General features: G+C 35.2%; 1 protein-coding gene across 1 annotated transcript in view; it reads right to left on the reverse strand.

The window, feature by feature from the left end:
• The window catches only part of LOC142345495 (afadin-like), a 115,067-nt gene that overhangs the window by 54,168 nt on the left and 36,926 nt on the right, over positions 1 to 23,973 (reverse strand). The window contains exons 6-7 of the mRNA XM_075397564.1: positions 17,014 to 17,188; positions 9,504 to 9,722 (exon numbers count right to left, since the gene is read on the reverse strand). Coding sequence (XP_075253679.1) covers positions 9,504 to 9,722; positions 17,014 to 17,188 — 394 coding nt within the window. The remainder of the gene's footprint in view (positions 1 to 9,503; positions 9,723 to 17,013; positions 17,189 to 23,973) is intronic.

The raw sequence follows: 23,973 nt of genomic DNA on the forward strand, positions 1-23,973 counted from the left end.
TTAAAACGCACTCACTTGACCTTATTTCTTGGAATTAAATCATTTTTGAGAGTGAGGTAAAAAGTGTGACCAAAAAGGTAGTAACGCGAATGAAACTCTTCCCCAAGATTGAAAAACGATTTTACGCACAAAATTTGAAGTAATCGTGACGTCGTACGGTGGTAACAAAAGTTAGTAGCGAAATTAAAAAAAAACCGGAAGAAATCCAGAAGTGACGCAACGCGGATCATTTCAAACAAAATGATAACAGAAGCCCAGACCACTATCCTTTGACTGAACACAGTTATTCCGTGACAGAATTTGGTTTAAAAATTAGTTAACATATTCGTAAAAACTTGAACCATGAAAATAAACTCAAAAACTGACCGGCAACTCAATGAAATGATGATAATAGAATGACAAATTGATAATAGAAGACAAATTGATAATAGAAGCGAAGACCATTATCTTTTGTCTGAACACAGTTGTTCCTTGATTTAGTAAATTTTAACCACGAAAAAAAATGACCGGCTACTCACTGCAATGAAAAAGTCGGAAATATTCCTGAGTGCTTCACAAGTTCGGACATTAAAAATTAGGACTGTTTTAGGAAAACTATAAATTAGGACAAAGTTTTCTGTTTGGCGTTAAAGCATTTCAGAAAACAAATCCACAACTTCGTTTTTCTTGAGTTCAGACAAAAGAAACAAACTCGTAAACTGAAAACATGCTATAGAAACGTGATGCAAAAAATAGAAGAAAAAGTTCAAAAATTATTCTTCAAAAGTTTTCAGGAAATTGTTAACTAAAACAAAATTCCTTGAGTTTCAAACACTCCTCCAAAAATTAAGAACACCAAAATTAGAATCCTGGATGATTCACATAAACGTGGTGCGCGGGGTAGAAGAGGTGTGTGTGTGGGGATCAAGTAAGCGATTGGTAGTAGGGTTGGGAGAGCTGGCCGAGAGGAGGGTCCAAATCACCATCTGAGGGAAGCAGGGCTGTGGTGAACTAGGGAGGAAGAAGTGGGTGATTGCCGTGTTTCTTTTGCTCAGAAAAAAATAAATCACACGTCAGTTGAACATGCTATCGCTTTTAGATCAAAACACCGGCTCAGGCGGGAGAGGTAAGGTACTGTGGAGGTGGGAAGGCGGGAGCGATATGGTGTTGTTGGGGGGACAATCTTAAAAACCGCCCATAAGTCTGGGTCTCCAAACGAGTCTTTGTGAAATGCACACTTGTAGACTAGTGAGCTGAAGGGCTCTAAGAGCATTAATTCCCTCTGGGCGGTACTTCTTATCTTGTTTTGGAGGACGAAAAGTCAAATGGGCACCAAAAAAATTGGTCAAGCAAAAAAATCTCACAAGAAAGTCAAACTTCGTTGGAGAGCAATTGAAAGCATTAAAAGATTTTAAAAAACTTCCTTTTTATTTAAATGCTGAGATGTTCTATTTTGATAAATAAGAACCCGTTTAACATGTTTCTGGTGGTATTAGCAGGCCTCAAATAACCCTCAATTAGATTAAAACGCACTCACTTGACCTTATTTCTTGGAATTAAATCATTTTTGAGAGTGAGGTAAAAAGTGTGACCAAAAAGGTAGTAACGCGAAAGAAACTCTTCACTAAGATTGAAAAACGATTTTACGCACAAAAATTGAAGTAATCGTGACGTCGTACGGTGGTAAGAAAAGTTAGTAGCGAAATAAAAAAAACCGGAAGAAATCCAGAAGTGATGCAAAGCGGATCATTTTAAACAAAATGATAACAGAAGCCCAGACCACTATCCTTTGACTGAACACAGTTATTCCGTGACAGAATTTGGTTTAAAAATTAGTTAACATATTCGTAAAAACTTGAATCATGAAAATAAACTCAAAAACTGACCGGCCACTCAATGAAATGATGATAATAGAATGACAAATTGATAATAGAAGACAAATTGATAATAGAAGCGAAGACCATTATCTTGTCTGAACACAGTTGTTCCTTGATTTAGTAAATTTTAACCACGAAAAAAAATGACCGGTTACTCACTGCAATGAAAAACTCGGAAATATTCCTGAGTGCTTCACAAGTTCGGACACTATAAATTAGGACTCTGTTTTAGGAAAACTATAAATTAGGACAAAGTTTTCTGTTTGGCGTTAAAGCATTTCAGAAAACAAATCCACAACTTCGTTTTTCTTGAGTTCATACAAAAGAAACAAACTCGTTAACTGAAAACGTGCTATAAAAACGTGATGCAAAAAAAGAAGAAAAAGTTCAAAAATTATTCTTCAAAAGTTTTCAGAAAACTGTTAACTAAAACAAAATTCCTTGAGTTTCAAACACTCCTCCAAAAATTAAGAACACCAAAATTAGAATCCTGGATGATTCACATAAACGTGGTGCGCGGGGAAGAAGAGGTGTGTGTGGGGATCAAGTAAGCGATTGGTAGTAGGGTTGGGAGAGCTGGCCGAGAGGAGGGTCCAAATCATCATCGGAAGGAAGCAGGGCTGCGGTGAACTAGGGAGGAAAAAGTGGGTGATTGCGGTGTTTCTTTTGCTCAGAAGTTAAATCACACGTCAGTTTAACACGCTATCGCTTTTAGATCAAAACACCGGCTCAGGCGGGAGAGGTAAGGTACTGTGGAGGTGGCAAGAGGGAGCGATATGGTGTTGTTGGCGGGACAATCTCTTAAGAACCACCCATAAGTCTGGGTCTCCAAACGAGTCTTTGTGAAATGCACACTTGTAGACTAGTGAGCTGAAGGGCTCTAAGAGCATTAATTCCCTCTGGGCGGTAATTCTTATCTTGTTTTGGAGGACGAAAAGTCAAATGGGCACCAAAAAAATTGGTCAAGCAAAAAAATCTCACAAGAAAGTCAAACTTCGTTTGAGAGCAATTGAAAGCATTAATAAAGATTTTAAAAATCTTCCTTTTTAATTAAATGCTGAGATGTTCTATTTTGATAAATAAGAACCCGTTTAACATGTTTGTGGTGGTATTAGCAGGCCTCAAATAACCCTCAATTAGATTAAAACGCACTCACTTGACATTATTTCTTGGAATTAAATCATTTTTGAGAGTGAGGTAAAAAGTGTGACCAAAAAGGTAGTAACGCGAATGAAACTCTTCACTAAGATTGAAAAACGATTTTACGCACAAAATTTGAAGTAATCGTGACGTCGTACGGTGGTAACAAAAGTTAGTAGCGAAATAAAAAAACCGGAAGAAATCCAGAAGTGACGCAAAGCGGATAATTTCAAACAAAATGATAATAGAAGCCCAGACCACTATCCTTTGACTGAACACAGTTATTCCGTGACAGAATTTGGTTTAAAAATTAGTTAACATATTCGTAAAAACTTGAACCATGAAAATAAACTCAAAAACTGACCGGCCACTCAATGAAATGATGATAATAGAATGACAAATTGATAATAGAATGACAAATTGATAATAGAAGACAAATTGATAGTAGAATCGAAGACCATTATCTTTTGTCTGAACACAGTTGTTCCTTGATTTAGTAAATTTTAACCACGAAAAAAAATGACCGGCTACTCAATGCAATGAAAAACTCGGAAATATTCCTGAGTGCTTCACAAGTTCGGACACTAAAAATTAGGACTATGTTTTAGGAAAACTATAAATTAGGACAAAGTTTTCTGTTTGGCGTTAAAGCATTTCAGAAAACAAATCCACAACTTCGTTTTTCTTGAGTTCAGACAAAAGAAACAAACTCGTTAACTGAAAACGTGCTATAGAAACGTGATGCAAAAATAGAAGAAAAAGTTCAAACATTATTCTTCAAAAGTTTTCAGAAAATTGTTAACTAAAACAACATTCCTTGAGTTTCAAACACTCCTTCAAAAATTAAGAACACCAAAATTAGAATCCTGGATGATTCACATAAACGTGGTGCGCGGGGTAGACGATGAGTGTGTGGGGATCAAGTAAGCGATTGGTAGTAGGGTTGGGAGAGCTGGCCGAGAGGAGGGTACAAATCACCATCTGAAGGAAGCAGGGCTGCGGGTGAACTAGGGAGGACGGGGTGAGTGATTGACGTGTTTCTTTTGCTCAGAAAAAAACTATATCACACGTCAATTTAACACGCTATCGCTTTTAGATCAGAACACCGTCTGAACACAGTACTTCCGGTATAAAAATTCATACGTTGCTTCGAGTAGTAAAAAACCAAGAGAAGTAAAAGCCAATAATTACCCCTCTATCCCATTGCAGTTATTAATAATATCTAGCTATACATTACCACTTGCTACCAACAGTCAACGTAGTTGCGGCAATGTTAATTATTTGACGCCCTGAACAAATTGTCTCCTGATAGAAACCAGCAATTACAATTCCCAAGTGTTGGGAGAGGGGGATCCAACTCTAAGAACCGCCCTTCACACTATAAGTATAAATCTCCAAAACAGTTTCAGTAAATATCATATTTGGAGACTAGTGAGCTGAAAGGCTCTAAAAGGCTCTAAGAGCACTTAATGCCTTCTGGCGCTACCTGTTTATCCCACTTTAGAGGCCAAAATTCAAATGCGTCAGACGAAAAATCGCTCAAGCAAAAATAGGCATTACAAAGACCAACAGGACTAAAATAATTGCAACAAAATTCGTTTGAGTGCAATTAATAAACGTTAAATTTTAAATAAACAGACTAAACAGACTTTAAAAGCTGAGATGTTATTTTTTGATCGCGAATCCGTTTAACTTATTTCTGCTAGTATTAGCTGCCCTAAAACACCCCTTAATTATAGTAAATCACAACCATATCTCTCTGAATAAAAATTTAAAAAGTCAACTTTTGAGTAAGTCAATTTTGAGAGTGAGGTAATTCACGAGTGACCAAAAACTCAATCACGCAAATGAACAAAAATCTCTCCACTAAGAGTGAAAAATGATGTCACGCCAAAAATTCAGTTGAAATTTTCCCATGACAGAATTTGGTAAAAAAATGTCAGTTAAAATTAAAAACTTATTTAAAAATTCAGCCCAAAAACTGGCCGGCTAATAAGTGTAATGAAAACTTGGAAAAAATTGTGACTGCTACCCAAAAGACACACGAGGAAAGCACAAGGAATATATCAAATCCGAACCGTATTAAAAAAGGAGCTAAAAATTTAAACTCCAGGAAAGATCAAGTTTTCTGTTTGGCGTTTCAGCATTTCAGAAAACAATTCTAAAACTTCTTTTTTCTTGAAAATATCTGTGTAAAAAAGATAGTCAGGCAAAAGACAAGGAACACAGAAACTCGTTAAAACTTGTTATTTGAAAACGTGTTATATACAATTCAGCAAAAGTCTTTTCCGAAAACTTTTCAGAATTTAAACCACTGCAAACACGAAAAAGGACAACGCCGCTAAAAAGTCTGAAACGGCGAAATTACAAAAGTAGCCAAGATTTAATATATAACACTCATAAACAATTGAGATGGTCAAAAATTCTCCCAAACGCATAGTTACTTGATTATATAATTAAGAAAAGTCCAAAACATTAAACGAAAAAACTAAAAAATGCTTGAAAAAAGCCACACGTGATCGGAATTTTTCACACCAACTTTTGTCGCTCCCTCAAAAAACGCGGTATGAACAAAAACATAGCCGGCCGGCAAGTTGCCGGAAAATAGCTGCCGTTGATCTGCTTGACGCATATTCGGATTGAAATAGAAAAAGAAAAACAGCTGGCAGATTGCCAGAAAATAGCCACAATAGCTTCATAGATCTTCAGTCTCAAAAAAACAGTAAAAAAGACAGACCAAAAAATTCGTCTTTTCATTGAAGGCTGATCTGTTATATTTTAAATTAAAAAACTGTAAAAGTTATTGCTGCCTCTATTAGCTGATCTCAAATAACCTTCATTTAGAGTGACACACACCCATTTCGACTTATCTCCTTGAATTGAAGTAAATAAAAGTCAATTTCAAAGTAAGGAAGTCATTTTTGAGAGTGAGGTAAGTCAAGTGTGAACAAAAATTTAATCACGCAAATGAACAAAAAAAATCTCTCCAATATCAGTGAAAGATGACGTTACGCACGCAATTCGGTTGAAATTGCATAAACAAATGAACAAAAAGTGGCTGTGACGTCATATGGTCGTAACAAAAATTATGACGACGAAATAAAAAACCAAGAGAACGCCAATAATAGCCCCAGCTATCGCTGTGCGGCTATTAAAAACAGAGAGAAATTGTCAACATTTATCTAAGTGGAAGGTGTTATTAATTGGTGTATAAATTCTGCATATTGGGATCAATTCTATAACAACACTTAATTCATCGTCTTAACTGAACGCTATTAAGCATAATACAATCAACAGCTAGCAATCGGTTTAATGAACTTTGATAACCTAATACATTATAAATTAATGACCGGGCATTATATGTATATCATGTTTCTTTTTATTTTGCATTTTGACCTTGACCAAATTCACAACATTGCGCTACCTGTTTATCCCGTTTTTAAGGACGAAAAGCCGAATGGGTCACGGGAAAATTCGGTCAAGCGAAAAATTGCATTAAAAAAGACCAACAGGACTAATATAATTGCTACAAACTTCGTTTGAGAACATTGTCCCGCTCAATCAGTGACCCACTCAAGGCCTGGCTGTCAGAGACATCCTAATCAACATCCTAATCCTAAACCAAACAAAAAGTGGAAGTCATTTTTGAGAGTGAGGTAAATCAAGTGTGACCAAAAATTTAATCACGCCCATGAACAAAAAAAAACTCGCTCCTATAAGAGCGAAAAATGACGTCACACATGCAATTCAGTTGAAATTGCATGAACGAATGAACAAAAAGTGACTCTGACGTCATACGGTGGAAACAAAAATTAGGACGACGAAATAAAAAACCAAGAGAACGCCAATAATAGCCCCAGCTATCGCTGTGCGGCTATTAAAAACAGAGAGAAATTGTCAACATTTATCTAAGTGGAAGGTGTTATTAATTGGTGTATAAATTCTGCATATTGGGATCAATTCTATAACAACACTTAATTCATCGTCTTAACTGAACGCTATTAAGCATAATACAATCAACAGCTAGCAATCGTTTTAATGAACTTTGATAACCTAATACATTATAAATTAATGACCGGGCAATATATGTATATCCTGTTTCTTTTTATTTTGCATTTTGACCTTGACCAAATTCACAACATTGCGTTATTGATCGTATAAAATTAAAATCCATTCAAATGAAACAGCGAGTGAAGTAAGTCCGAAGTCAAACGTGAAAATCGTGACAAGTAAAACGAAAAACGTGTTCAAAAGCTAAACCGAAATTAAAAAGATAACAGGACAAGTCCTGACGTACAGTTCAAAGAATATTCATTGGTTAAACTAGACCTAGAAAAAAAAACTCAAAATCAATTTCAAAATGCCACATGTGAACAAAAACCACTAGCGAGGAAATTTAGTCCAAACAAAAAACTACAGCTAGAATTAAATATGAATGGATTGGGAAAAACATTATAAAAATCTATTCCAAAAAATCGAAAAAAACAGTAGAAATCAAAGTGAAATTTGCAAAAAACAAACATAAACCGACAAATGTCGGAAGAATTGCTCTTGAACGACAGGCGAGGCAATTTAATTCATCATGGTCTTTAGTCTATATCAATTTTTCCCCACCGGGATTCGAACCACAGAATTCCCGATCCATGGCCACAAGCACCAACCACTGCGCTACGAGTTACTTAATTTTGCTTTGCTGCAACCGATTTTATTTTAGCAACAAGCTTTACTTCGGAGCACTAGAGATCACTCAAAAAAGATGAACGAAAACGTGAAAAAGTCACTTGAGAAGTCAAAGAATGTTTTACAAGAAAAGTGCAAAATTGTCAAGCGAAAAGTTTGCAAAAAAAGACACACGTTTACAATAATTGCTATGAACTGCGTTCAAGAGCAATTAAAAAACCACTAGCGAGAAAGCGATTTTTTTCTCACTCTGCCGTTTTCTCACACTACTTCAAAATTAGAGTAAAAAAATTTCATGCCACAAAACCTCTCGATTTTTCGCTTTACTTTCTGTTTCGGCGTGACCAAAATTACTAATCCAAGTGACTTCCAAAATTATGAAAATGTAAAAACAAATCTTAGAAAAGACAGCGCCCCAATACAATTTGAATTCTTTGAGTTGAAAAAAGGAGAGCACCTAAATAATCAGTCTCTCCTCTCTTCAATTTGTTCAGCCCTTTGACCTAAGCACTTAGTTTTCACGTGCGGCATTGACTTTTACATCCTCTTTTAAGTACACTCCAAAAATTATCGATAACGAAGACACATCACCAATACTTCTTTTCGAGTCGTAAAAAGAGACTCCATCATAAATATTTCACAAGTCTAAATACCAAATATTTCACAAGTCTAAAACTACAACTGAGTCCATCAAAAACTGAATTCATACTATTCAGCCGCAACAGAAACTTCAACAAATCTGAATCAATAAAAATCGGGAACAAAATTATTACAGAGAACAAAAGCGTCAAGTATCTTGGGGTACATATTGACAAAAATCTCAGTTTCCAAGACGAAGTGAAGCATCTTCTAAAGAAAATGGCGCGTGGAATAAAAACAATTTAAACACTCCGTAATCGGATACCAACGTTTCTAAGGAAAACGGTTCTGAACGCATTTGTTATCAGCCATCTACACTATTCATTACTTTTAATCCAATCAATAGACAAAAATTTGCTTATATCGCTTGAAAAGCAACTAAATTGGGCCATTCCTGCTTGTTACTCTAGAAATAGAATAGACTCAACAAAAGATCTCAAAATAAAGCATTCTATTCTCCCTGTTGAATATTTAATCAAATTAAAAAGAACCACTTATATGTGGAAACTGAGAAACTGTCTATTACCCGCGTTTAATCCTTTAGATGTCACAATCTTGCCCACTTGGTGCATCAGACAAAACCTTAGAAGCTGTGACTTATTTTTTGATTCTATATGTCACACTCAAAAATTAGGACGTTCAATTATAAAAACTGCATCAAAGGATTGGAATTCACTTCCTAAAGAACTAAGGGGTTTGGAAAAGAAAAAAACCTTCCCAAAAGAAATGAAACAGTTTTATATTAAGTCCTTTTCTGATAGTAAACAATATACAACTTATGGGTCGGTTAGTTGGAAATCTATCAGATTTTAAAAAGTTTACTAAACCACGACTCATCAATCAACACTATCTGGTCGAGCTAAGAATTAATTTAATTTAATTTAATTACACTTATGTAATGAAATATATAACCACACTCCAGACAGTATTATAACTCTCTGTTACTTGTTATGACTGTTATGGTTAATAAAGTGGTCTTTTTTATTACTCCACCAGCACCACAATATAGCCCCGCTCAGATTACAGCTATAAAAAAAGTACCCCAAGAAAATTCAAATTCTTTGAATTGTAAAAAACCAAGAGAGGCCAATAATAGCCGCAGCTATCGCTTTGCGGCTATTAAAAAGAACTTTATGTCAGCGGACGAAATTGTTTGAGTTCCAATATCTTCATCTAATTACTGCATACCTGTTGGAATTGCAATCAGGTAAGGAACTTGTTTGTTTGCGACTGATAGTGGGCCCTTGAACCCTCCTCTGTTGATTGGTGGCATTCCATTCTGCGAGTTTCTATTACCAGGTCCACTTTGGTGCAATGGTGGTGGTGGATGTTGCCTGTGTACTCCTCCCTCAGACTTCCTCCGCATTCTGTCCGGGGGTCTCTCCACCAGACAGAACATTAGAGTGCCTGTTGTCAACAAAGTTTTATAATTTCGAAATATGTACACACGTCACTTGGAAGGTTCTCAGCGTATATTTCTCAATTACAAGCATTTTTTTAAAACCTTCCGAGCTGACAGCCTTGAAATTTTATCACTTATCCAAATTTTGCTAAACCCTTGCTAAGACCCTTGACGCAAAAGAGATTGTTCAGCCACAACTTTGTTATTCAAAAAAATTTTATTAACAAAAGCATAAAACTAGACACTGAATTGAATTGGAAACGACTTGAAAATTAATTGCAAAAAATTGATGAAAATTGAGAAACATTAAAACAGAAGTCAAATTGATGCATGTGAACAAAAATTAGCTCTCAATGACCGAAAATTTGTTCAAATACCGCTTTCTCACTGCCCTTTAGAACTGGAGGGAAAACAGTTCACAACGAAAAACCTCTCGCTTCTTAGCTCCACGTCCTGCTTCGGCGTGACCAAAACCATCACTTCAATTTGACTTCAAAAGTCATCAAAATGAGTGCACAGATCTTTAAAAAATCATCATCAAGAAATTCATATTCTTTGAATTATAAAAACTGGAAACACCACAATACAACTACGCTATAACAAAACAGTTACTTTTTTCGAAACATTTATATGTTCTCTTGCATATTACTCGTTCGAACATTTTACTTCGGACAGTAAGTAATATAGGAAGATAGAAAAAATCAACTGACTTCGGGAAAATTGCTCTGCAACGACGGGCAGCGCAATTCAATTCTGAGGTGACTGTAGCCTGCATAATTCTTTTAAATGTACAAAAAATTCCAACCAAGGACGGTTCGAACTTCCACCTTCCAGGGTACTCGACATTAACCACTCGGCTATAACGCCCTTTATCCGAGTTTATCCTGCAATCGCTTTCATTACAAACAGACTTAACTTCTGAATTAGGGCAATTTAGGTCAAGCGAAAGTTAAGTCAAGCGTGAAGAAGTCATCCAAGAACTGAAATCGAAAGAACATTCTCGAACAAGACGGTCAAGCAAAAACATTGCACAAACAAGAACACACGTTTACAATAATTGCGTCAAATTTTTGCAACGAAATTTCGTTAAATACTTCAAGAGAATTCTGAAAAGCTGATGAGAGAGGCAATTATAGTGTGATCAAAGACACAGAAGCGAAGCTCATGAAAGGAAATTAAATAGTTTGGTAACAGTGTATTGCATGAAACCAGAAAATAGTTAAAACAACCTGGAAACAAATAATATAAGAGATCTCAGGGTAGAAATAAAAAACAAATAGCAGATGTGCAACTCACGTCATCACTTTCGATTTTTAAGTTAAACTTCGTGACCGTTGCACACGATCACCAATATGACAGTTGCTATCTCAAAAATTTGAGCTGGACAACCATTACGTTCAAAGACATCGCAATCATGAAAACATCAAACCATTTTGGTTAAAAACATAGACAGTTTAACGACGGACAAATTGCTCCCGAACGATAGGCGGAATTATTTACAGCTACAATCAAGATAAATTTTTGTTTATTGGTGCCAAAACATCCGAAAAAGATTTGGAAACGCGACCCCAGGAGTCTTCAACAGAAGCATTTATCACTCGGCTATCAAGCCTTTTTCATTACATACGCTACAATCGCTTTTACTACTTTTAACATAGCCGGCAGATTGCTGGAAAATAGCCGCCGTTGACGCGCTTGATGCATATCGGGATTGAAACAGAAAGGAAAAAATGAGATAAACTGACCGCAATTTTTTCAGTTTTTTTTTCAGTATCAAAAAGTGTTAATTTGGCGTGCAGTTTCAGCTGCATTCTAAAACTACACTTAATTCAGCTTCCAAACTGAAAGCTAGAAAGCTTAATACCAATATCAGCAAACACTCTAATGAACATTAATAACCTAATTCTCATTGACATAATGACCGGGCTTTATCGGTTTATCCCGTCTTCTGATATTCATCTTTTAACGTTGACAGTATTCAACACATTGCGTAATTGAATACGTGAAGGAATTTAGAATCCATTCAGTTGAAAGTGAGTGAAGTAAGTCGAAAGTCAAACGTGAAATCGTGAATTATATAAAACGAAAAAAGTGATCAAAAGGTAAAGCGAATTAAAAAACATAGCAGGACAAGTCCTGAAGTACAACTCAAAGACTTTTCATTGGCTAAACAAAAACTAGACCTAGAACGGACTAATTGGGAAAACCATTTCCAAAAAAACAGAAAATCAAACTGCCGCATGCAAACAAAAAACCATTAGCGAAAAAGGAAATTTGGTTCAAACAAAAAACTAGGCCTAGAATGAACTAAGAATGGATTGGGAAAACCCTTTAGAAAAAATCCGCTCCAAAGAACCGAAAAAACAGTAAAAATTAAAGTGAAATTGCCGCATGTGAATAAAAAAACCACTAGCGAGAAAGCCAATTTTTGTTCGAACACCGTTTTCTCACTACTTTAAAAGTAGAGCAAAAAAATCCACTCCACAAAACCACTTGCTTTTTCGCTCCATTTCCTATTTCGGCGTGACCAAAATCACTACTCCAATTTGTCTTCAAGATCATGAAAATGTGTGAACAGATCTTATAAGACCGCGCTCCAATACAATTCAAATTCTTTGAATTATAAAAAGGAGAGCGCTCAAATAATAGCGGTTGAGAGGCTGTCGACGGCTATAAATAACAAATTTAACTTCGAAGCGAGCAATTGAGCTCACTCAAAAATCAAGAGGCGTGAAAAAGTCACTTGAGAAGTCGAAGAATGTTCAAAAACAAAAGCGCAAAATGTTCATACAAAAAGTTTTCATAAAATTTACCAACATGTTTACAGTAATTGCTTCAAATTTTGTTCGAGAGCAATTAGACAGTATTTACAATTCAATTTATTGCACAGCAAAAAATTTCATTTACATACGTCTGCCAATTTTACTAGCACCGTTAGCGACCAATCACTTCAATTCTACCCTGCTTCATCCGAGAGGCGAAATTGCTTTCATCGGAGACCATTACATGAATGACCCTACAAACAAGCTGTCATTTGGAGCAAACCAAAAAACAAATATAATGCAAAACTGTTTTTCAAAAAAAGCAATTGACTGGTATAACGATTTGCCTCTCACCTTGAGGCGGAATATCCATAAAAAGCGGGCTCTCAAAACTACAATAAAAATCAATTCTGGAATGAGTTTCTAAAAGACCCAACGGTTTCTGAATTGAATTCTAATCTCAAATCTTTCAAGTTCAATCTTAATTTGATTTAGTTTTAGGGCGTCATTTAGTCTTCTATGAAATGTTAATTGGAGGATTAGCATTTTTAAAAATTCTTCTCAATTATAATTCATCTCTCTTAATTTGTCGATATTTTAGCACATTGTGAATTTAATACAATTTTAAACTTTCACAATATGTGACGTGTTTCATTTATACTTCTTAACGCTACATTGCCTTTAAACTATGTTCTGTATTTTATAGTTCATACTCAAAGGAATTAACAATGTTTTTCTTTTTTTATTACTAAGAATTATAGGGAACTAATATCCGAGGACGTTTGATTAAACGTTTAGTAACTACCTCCAGTGAATTAAGATGTCATAAAATTTGGAATAGAGCAACTAGTATAAACTAGTACCGAAACATATAGTTCTTAAGGGTCACAAAAAGTAATTGCGCTGGGAGGTGTCTCTCGCGGGCTTGACGCTGTCCAGGACTGCATCGTTGAAATAGAATTTATTTAACCTTAATCTGTTTTTTTTTCGTTTTATTTTTAGGTTTCTCTGTTTATCTTTATCCTCATGATGTTTCATATTTTGTTCAATTTTCACGTTAACTTTAATAATAATGCTTAATTTTTGTGATTAAAATTGATTCAAATGCTCTTGGGCTGCCTTCCACAAGCCTTTAGCAGGCTTTCCGGCTAGTGCAGTCTTGACTATGTATATGAATTGATGGTCAGCTGGATTGAAAAAATTTTGCGCTTCAAAGCTGTTCGTTTTCTTTGCAATTTGGTTTTGGGAAAAACATTACTCCTTTGTGGAGATGTTGAAGAAAATCCTGGACCCTTTAATACATCGAACTTGTCGACTTTTGATTAAAGTGCTAGATCCATCCCAAAAGTGTTTGAAATTTTTTCTCATAAATGCGCGTAGCATACAAAATAAGTATGAAGACCTTTCGAATTTGCTTGAACAACTAGATTCGCAAATTATACTTAGAGTAACCGAAACATGGATTTCCGAGCAACAGGACACTAATTCCAAAATTAGTAATGAACATCTTTTCTTACAAAAAGCTCGATCAAAACAAACGGGAGTCCAGCGAGGTGGGGGTGTCGGAGTTTGGATCCCAAGACACTTCAATGTTAAACGTAAGAAAGAATTTGAGATAGCTAATGCATTTTTTTTAATCAGGTTGGCTCGAAATTGATGAACCTCTGAAAGAAATGTTTGGTGAACATTTCGTACAATCCGAGTAAAAATCTTTCCGATTTTTTCTTGAACGAGTTGAGTGCCGAAGTATCTAATGCATGTTACTTAACACACAAACTTCTTCTATTTGGCGACTACAACATTGACCAAATCAAAAAAAGAGAAAGAAATACTTGATAACTTTATATCTGGTCTGGCACTTAACCCAACAAATGTGGACACTCCCACTCGCATCAGCAGAACTAATAAATCCCTTATCGATGACTGCTTCATGACAAAAAATCAAATTGTAGAATGGAAAGTTTGTTTGCCGCCCATTGAGGTTGACCACAATATCATATTTTATCAGTAATTTAGAAATGATAGGGAGGAACGAAGATACACATTTCAAAGGAACATGAAACTATTTTTGGTGGAGAAATTCAACAGGGACTTGGCTTTTGCGGACTGGGGACCTATGTATCAAGAGGAAAATTGTGATGAAATGTTTACAAAATTTAATGAAAATTTTCAAAGTATATTTGATCAACATGCACCTATACAGATCTGTGATTCTTCAATAAAACGAAACAAAAAAGTGATAAACCATGGATATCCAAGGAACTCAAAAAATAATAGCAGAAAAACATCATTTGTACAATCAATACAAATTCTCTCAAAACTACGATGTTTTCGACGAGTTCAAAAAATGCCGTAACCTAGTGAACCGAAAACTACGAGATGCACATCACAAATATTCTGTTAATTTTTTTAATGTGAAACATCAAAGCAGAAATAGAATTTCATCAATAAAAAATTAGGAAACCACAAACAAGGTATTGTGTCAGAAATTGAAATAGACGGAGCCATGACCGTTGACAAAAAAGCAATCTGCAATGCATTTAATAAATCTTTTGCGGAAATGGGCAAATATTCTGGTGATTTCGTTCCTCTCAATATCCATAAGTTGGACCACTGTTCTGAAAAATTCAATTTATGAGTATTGACTTTAAAAGAAATCTACAAAACTATTGATAGTTTAGAAAACAGTAAGTCACTGGGTACAGGATTTGTCCATGCATGGGCTTAAAAGGCGGCGAAGTACGCAATTGGTAATCACCTGCAATTTATTTTTAATGAATGTATTCAAAACAGTGTCTTTCCAACTGTTCTAAAACATGCATATGTCACACCAATTCACAAAAAAGGATCAACAACACAAGTGTGCAACTATCGACCAATTTCGGTCACACCAAGCTTTGCTATACTTTTTGAGAAACTTCTCCTTTTCCAAATGATGGATCACATTGATAAAAAAAATTTATTGAATAAAGAGCAATTTGGATTCCAAAACAATAAATCTTCAACAGATGAAAATGGGCTCGAAGAAAGATCACAATGCGTCAAAATAGGCACCGAGGTCTCAGAACACATTTTCGTTAAACACAGAGTACCGCAAGGCAAAGCATTAGGACCCCTAATTTTTCTTTTATACGTTAACGATTTTTCAGAAAAAAATCAAAGGTGACTTTGAGCTTGTTCAATTCGCAGACGATACTAGTATTTTATGTCGATATGAACCAGGAGAAACAATTGCAACAAAAATTGAAAATATTTTACTGAAGACGGACAGTTACTTGAAGGAAAATCAACTCACTTTGAACGCTGATAAAACAGAACTACTTTTTTTTCTACCAGGGACGAATTAGAACCAAAAATTAATTTTAACGGAAATTTAATAAAATCTGCTGAGACTTGTCGTTATCTAGGAATACACCTTGACTCAAAATTGACTTTTGAAGCACATCTAAATGTAGTTTTAAAAAAAATGGCGGCCGCCATTCGCTCACTATATCTAGTAAGAAACCATATACCTTTGGAAGTAAGGTTGCAAGTGTTCAAATCTTTAGTCCTCTCTCATTTGTCATTCAGTGGAGTTTATTTACAACCATTGTCAGCAAAAAATATACAGCGTATAAATCGATAGATTATTTGGGGCATAAAAGTGTGTTATATGCGTCGTAAATTCGATCATTGTCGTGATATCCTTCTCAAATCGCATGTCCTACCAGCTGAATTAATTATTTCAAAGTTTAGTATATTGAAACTCCACACAGACTTGAATCAGAGGATAGTATCAGAAACATTTAAAAAATGTGCAAACCGCCTACAGTTAAAACAGAACAAAAAGACAAAACAGCTGATAATAAGAACGCAAATGTATAATAAGCAGAGTAAAAGATCTTTGATTTTGAAGAGCATACAAAAATGGAATAAGTTACCCTCTAACGTAAGAGCGACGGAGAACAAAATTCTTTTCAAAAGAAATTTAACAGAGTTTTTGCAACGTCAGCATGAAAATTTTCCAATAGATAGACAGTTAGGATCATTCGTGTCTTATTTTTTATATAGTAGAACGAACAGCTTAATGGGTAACATCAATTAATAACCAGAAGTTTGATGTATAATTTTGATTATTTCAATAAATATTCGTGATTATTCTGACGACATGTAAACTTTAACCTTTCGGTTATATTATTAATTTACATGTTTGGAAAAAAAATATATACCTATCGATGTTAATTTTTGTAATTTTAATAGATCAAGACGAATTCAATTATTATTATTAATTATTTCCTGCAAAAGACCTTAATCAACTTTTACTAACCTAAATTTTAGACTAGTCCAATTGGGACTGAGCATGAAGGGGAAAGGGCAAAAAATGCGTTCAGTTGAGCAGAGAGGGATGAGTGGAGAGGTCATGTGGAAAGGCAGGATAAGGGGATACTAACTTAGTTTGGGGATCCAAAATTGTCCTGCACACCGTGATTTTCCACCTCATCAGTAACTTCAGTTATCAAATTTTGGAATTTTTGATTCCTGTTAATTGTTTTACCTTTCTGTTTGGGGAAACTAGTGAAGTTCTGCCAAGGGACCTCATGGTCATCCAGGAACCTCTCCTGCCATCTGCTAGAATGTCTCCCCTGTGAACCAATCCTCCTACCCTCACCCGTCACTTGCTCATCGCCTCGATGATAGTCAGATTCCTTCTTTCCGTTCGGGACTACAACCTGAAATTTATTCGCCAATTCAAAATGGGCTTCAGCGATTCGAAACATTGACACAATTCAGGCAACTGATAATGGCAACATTTTAAAACATAACCGACTAAACGTCGGAAGAATTGCTCTCGAACGACCAATGGGAGCTATAATCAATTGCTGCCTGCTTCAGTCTGGGGGGGGGGGGGGGGGGGGGGGGGCAGGGGGGAGGGGGGTTGTGGGTGGGGAGCCTGAAAGGGACTAAGAAGTTCAAGATTGCGCTTCAAATAACCACATTAGAGGGGAACATACACCACTATTCAGATTTAAAGTGAAAAATGGCACCAGTTTCGGCGCACTTTTCATTTGACTGTTAGTATTAAATTGCCGCCAATTGAGTTCAGTTGCTTGAAATTGTGATTGAGAGAGAATTTTAGATCACGCGAAACGCAAAAAGTCACGGGCGTAAAAGTCACTCGAGAAGTCAAAACCGTCGAGCAAAAATTTTGCATAGAAAAGACACGCACGTTTACATAATTGCTTCTCTACGAGAGCAATTAATAAGTGGAAAGATATATTCATATTAAATTTCAATCTCGGTTATTTCTTCTCAGTTTAGTGGTTTCACAGTAACTGCGACCACGATGCATACACGTACTTGGAAGAAAACGTTTTGCACCAGAGACAAACCACAGTTGTGGATCGCATTCCATATGGGAGAGATAATCATGGAAAAATCTATTTTCTTTAATTTTACAACCGATAGTACATAAAAACTGATACTAATTTCACGTAGACTAACGTTTAGTGCAATCGATTCCAAGAAAAAAAACATACCCGGCAGATTACCGGATAGGCATCAGTGATTCCCATTACCTTCTTTGTGATTGAAAAGCTGAAAGAACAAAAAAATTGCTCTACAGAATTTTTTTTAAAGTTCTAGCTATTATGATGGGATCGTTTAGTTAAGCACACCCCTGAGAGGATGCAGAGATTAGTATCAATGTCAATAAACGATACGCCTGGTTTTTAGAACAAGATTCAAATACTTGGTATATAGAACTTGTCTTTATGGGTTCATCCGCGTTTCCATTTTCGGTTGGTTTTTCAATTCTGACTCAGTTCATTTTAAATTCCTTTGGCGAGAAACTGCTGTCTCAAAGAATCAGAAAATTTGATCAGAATCAGAGAATCGCGCGAAACTAGCCTAGTGATGCAAAAAGATTTCGAGCAAAATGTTGAACTAGCTGTGATATAAGGTAAAGCGGAGAAAAACTCATCCGAGGAACGGCAAAAAAACAATAAAAATTGTCAAAACAATTGAATTTCGCCGAAAACCAAGTTAAGTTAATTATTCTTGGTGCAATTGACTCCAAAGCCAAGACTACAACAATGCCATGTCACGCAACAACCCAGCAGCTGCTAGCCGAAAACTGTTTCATTGACCACTTGTACTCAAACAAAATTCCTGAAGTTTTCAAAAAAAAAAAAATAAAATTTGTTGCTAATCTGTTTTTATACTCATCTGTCTTCAAATATCTATTTTCGACCAAAGTTTACAAAACAAATAATGTGCAGGCTAGCAGAAACTTAAATGGACAAATCGGATACAAACTCATGCAAAAACAACAAAAGATAAACAAACGTTTGGAAAAATTAGCAATTTATCAAATCAAAAATCTGCAATCTCTTGCAAGTTACCTCGGCCTCTAAAAGCCAATAAAAGTTTTTTTGAGCTCCAATCGGCACAAGCAATAAACATAAAGCAAAACATAAATATGAAAAACATGATCAACCTCAATCAAAAAAATATTGACAAAAAAAGCAAATATGACCAAAACAGGGAAAAATTGACACATTGTGCCTCCTCTTCACATTGAACTAGGCTTTTTAGCACACTTATCACAAAAAGACAACAAACTAGCTTAGGGCCTCCATTGAAGCTTAATGCCCGATGGTCTTCACCAGCCAAAAGACATTAAAAAAATTGTAAGATCACATCTAAAATTGTCTGATGCAAAACAGAGCTCCCAAAACTATCCAAATGCATGTACCGGATTGCAAAATTGCAATACTAGCGACTATCGAAGAGATACACAAACTGACACGCTTTTTCTAAGTGTCAAAACTACTCTTTTTTGGACAATTTTAGAAAGATCATACGACTACAGTTAATTCGTCTAATATTCTTCAGGCTATTAAATTTAATACTGCTACCAGCTAGCAATCGCTCTTACAAACTCTAACCTAATGCACCATAAATTAAAGACCGGGCTTTATCGGCCTATCCCGTTTTCGATTTTGCTCCTTTGAGTTTAACATTATTCACTATATTGCGCTAGCTTGCTAGAAACAATTCTCATCGCCATTTAGCAAAAACAGTGAGTGAAGTAAGTGAAAGACTTGTGTAAAAACTAAAAACATGATCGAGAATAAAACTAATAGGCATAACCGACTAACGTCGGGCGACTTACTGTCAAACACCCGGCAGGCGTTGAGATTCTGTAGTAGACAGCTGTGGCATACGTATGCCAGCAATGAGGCGCGTATTAGAGGGGTGAGCGAAGTAGGGGGTCTCGAGGAGGAGTCAAGCATGCGATGGAGACGGAAAATCAGAAGCAAAAAATGGCATTTTAAAAAGACCTCAGGACTACTAAAATCACGAGCCTTCTCCCAGAGCAATAAAAAATAACTGGCAGATTGCCAGAAAATATCCCCCATGGCTTTGCAATCTAGTCTCAAGATTTTAAAAAGACCTGAAACGAGAAAGGTCATTTAATCAATTACTCAAATCTTAAATTTTTATTAAACCTGCATACTGCATTGCTGCTTCTCTTAGCTGCTCTCAAATAACCTTGAATAAGAGTGACACACACTCAGTTGAGCTTATCTCTTTGATTAAAGAAAAGTTATTTTGAGATTGAGGTCAAGCGTGACCAAAAACAATCACACAATGAACTCAAAAACTTGCTCCACTAAATTCTGAATGAAAAATAGAGATAATCGCTATGACACAAAAGAAAAAGAAGCTGGCATCAAAAAATTGGCTTGGGGTTATCCCGTTTGTTCTTTATATCGTTTTTTATGACCCCGTTCAACTTCGATTTCTTCGCTGAACATCTGCTGTTCCAGAGGGCTTTGAGCAGAGCGAGCGAAGAATAACACTGGCATAGAGTAGACAAAATGATTTTGCGCAAAACGTTGAACAAGAAGTGACTTACTGTAAAGCAAAACAACGTTTTAATCGGCGAAGTAAAAAAAAACAGCAGGACAAGTCCTGAATTCAATCTTAAAAAATAATTCACCATATTACCTGAGAAAACACACTTTTACAGCAACATCATATCAAGACAGTCAACAAAGCCCGTGGCCCAAACTATACGCTAGACGCAAAAATGAACAAAAAAAGAATTTAATCATAAAACTTCGTTTTCCAAGATTCTCCGTGTTTTGAGAATCACTAATAATAACAAATTATGAAAATCTTAACTCTGCGGATCCTTAAAATGAGTACACATAACAACAACCTTGTGGGAATCAATGAAAAACAAAGCAAAAAGAAGCACAAAACTAAAGAAATAGCCGAAAATCTTTGAAAGTCAGGCGCGTCAAAGTAAGCGAACCTCATAACTACAAGCCAAATCTTTTAACATTAGCTAAAAACTCGTTTTAAACTAACGAATTGACCAAAACTAAGCCGCACTAGAATCCCAAAAGGAGCTGTTATGTTGGAGAAAAAGCGTTAAAACAAAAAAAATGCAGGACAAATATATTTTTTTGGAAAGCATTTGTCAAAATCCGAAAAACGCTGCTGTGAACTCATGTGAAAAATTAGATTCATTTATTCGCTATTAGCGCCCGATAGACCTATTGACACTAAATGATAAGAAACAAAATACAACCAATTTTTTGCAAAACGTCAAAAACTGACTAACTTTCTTGCACAAACAGTGTAAAAGACACAAATCAATAGCTAAGTACTAAAGCACTTAATTCATTTAAATGAATCCTCATTAACTCACTATCATTCGAAGAGACCTGTCATTAAGGATATTAAGCGATAAGACATTCAAGAGTACAACAAACACATGAAAAACAATTTTTGAAAACGAATAGCGCATAAGACAGAAAGCAATAGCCATAAATTGAAACGGTTAATTCTATTGAATTAGGCATTGTTAGCAACAAATGAGACCTGTCATTGATTAGAATTAAAAATAAGACAACAAACTGTTAAAAAAAGACTCAGAAAGTTCAAAAAACGACGTTTCTTGAAAACAATTGAAGTCATAGTCGTAGAGCCAGGAAGCTTTGAACCGAAACAATTAAATCGGTTGAAATAGTTCAGATTAGCAAACTATGAGACACGTTCCTCATGATATCTGCTGATAAGACAACAAAAAGTACAACGGACACTCGCATAGTAAAAAAACTGTTACTGAATTTTGAAAACAAATAATGAAGTCATGAAAACCATAAATTAGATTCATTGATGCATAATTACTAACTTTTGAGACTTGTCAACAATAATTCACTTAATTACTTGACAATTCACACTTTTACAGCAGCATCATACTAAGCCAGTCAACAAAGTCTAAGACCCAAAATATATGCGCAAAAAAGAACAAAAAACATGAATTTAATTACAGACTTCCTTTTCCAAGATGCTTCGTGTTTTGAGGACCACTAAATATCACTACGTGAAAAAGACACAAAACAATAGCTACGCACAGAAACACTTAATTCACTTAACTGAGTCCTCGCTAAATCATTAGCAATCGATGACACCTGTCATTAATGATATTAAGCGATAAGACAAGTTATGAGTATAACAACTACTAGCGTACCTCGAAAAGTCAAAAACCTTTTTGGAAACAAAAAGCGTATAAGACGAAAAACAAATAGAGTCAGAATCATAGAAACAGGAAGCTTTGTACCGAAACAATTAAATCGGTTAAAATAGTTCAAATTAGCAGCCTATGAGACCTGAGACCTGTTCCCAATGATATATAGTGATAAAAGTTGAATTGATATATTGAAAAAAGTACAACACACTCGCAAACTCAAAAATTATTTATGATTTTTGAAAACAAAGAATTAAGTCATGAAAATCATAAATTAAATTCATTGATGCATAATTACTAACAATTTAGACATGTCAACAATAATTCACCTAATTACTTGACAATTCACACTTTTACAGCAGCATCATACTAAGGCAGTCAACAAAGTCTAAGACCCAAACCATATGCGCAAACAAGAACAAAGAAACATGAATTTAATTAGTCCAAGATCCTTCGTGTTTTGAGGACCACTAAATACCACTAAGTGAAAAAGACACAAAACAATAGCTACGCACAGAAACACTTAATTCACTTAACTGAGTCCTCGCTAAATCATTAGCAATCGATGACACCTGTCATTAATGATATTAAGCGATAAGACAAGTTATGAGTAAACAAATACAAGCGTAACTTAAAAAGTCAAAAACCTTTTTGGACACAAAAAGCGTATAAGACGAAAAACAATTAGTGTCAGAATCATAGAAACAGGAAGCTTTGTACCGAAACAATTAAATCGGTTAAAATAGTTCAAATTAGCAGCCTATGAGACCTGAGACCTGTTCCTAATGATATATAGTGATAAAAGTTGAATTGATATATTGAAAAAAGTACAACACACTCGCAAACTCAAAAATTATTTATGATTTTTGAAAACAAAGAATTAAGTCATGAAAATCATAAATTAAATTCATTGATGCATAATTACTAACAATTTAGACATGTCAACAATAATTCACCTAATTACTTGACAATTCACACTTTTACAGCAGCATCATACTAAGGCAGTCAACAAAGTCTAAGACCCAAACCATATGCGCAAACAAGAACAAAAAAACATGAATTTAATTAGTCCAAGATCCTTCGTGTTTTGAGGACCACTAAATATCACTAAGTGAAAAAGACACAAAACAATAGCTACGCACAGAAACACTTAATTCACTTAACTGAGTCCTCGCTAAATCATTAGCAATCGATGACACCTGTCATTAATGATATTAAGCGATAAGACAAGTTATGAGTATAACAAATACAAGCGTAACTTAAAAAGTCAAAAACCTTTTTGGAAACAAAAAGCGTATAAGACGAAAAACAATTAGTGTCAGAATCATAGAAACAGGAAGCTTTGTACCGAAACAATTAAATCGGTTAAAATAGTTCAAATTAGCAGCCTATGAGACCTGAGACCTTTTCCTAATGATATATAGTGATAAAAAATGAATTGATATATTGAAAAAAGTACAACACACTCGCAAACTCAAAAATTATTTATGATTTTTGAAAACAAAGAATTAAGTCATGAAAATCATAAATTAAATTCATTGATGCATAATTACTAACAATTTAGACATGTCAACAATAATTCACCTAATTACTTGACAATTCACACTTTTACAGCAGCATCATACTAAGGCAGTCAACAAAGTCTAAGACCCAAACCATATGCGCAAACAAGAACAAAAAAACATGAATTTAATTAGTCCAAGATCCTTCGTGTTTTGAGGACCACTAAATATCACTAAGTGAAAAAGACACAAAACAATAGCTACGCACAGAAACACTTAATTCACTTAACTGAGTCCTCGCTAAATCATTAGCAATCGATGACACCTGTCATTAATGATATTAAGCGATAAGACAAGTTATGAGTATAACAAATACAAGCGTAACTTAAAAAGTCAAAAACCTTTTTGGAAACAAAAAGCGTATAAGACGAAAAACAATTAGTGTCAGAATCATAGAAACAGGAAGCTT

Source organism: Convolutriloba macropyga, chromosome 9 (genome assembly GCF_964194025.1).
Source record: "Convolutriloba macropyga chromosome 9, txConMacr16.3, whole genome shotgun sequence".
Lineage (NCBI taxonomy): Eukaryota > Metazoa > Xenacoelomorpha > Acoela > Convolutidae > Convolutriloba > Convolutriloba macropyga.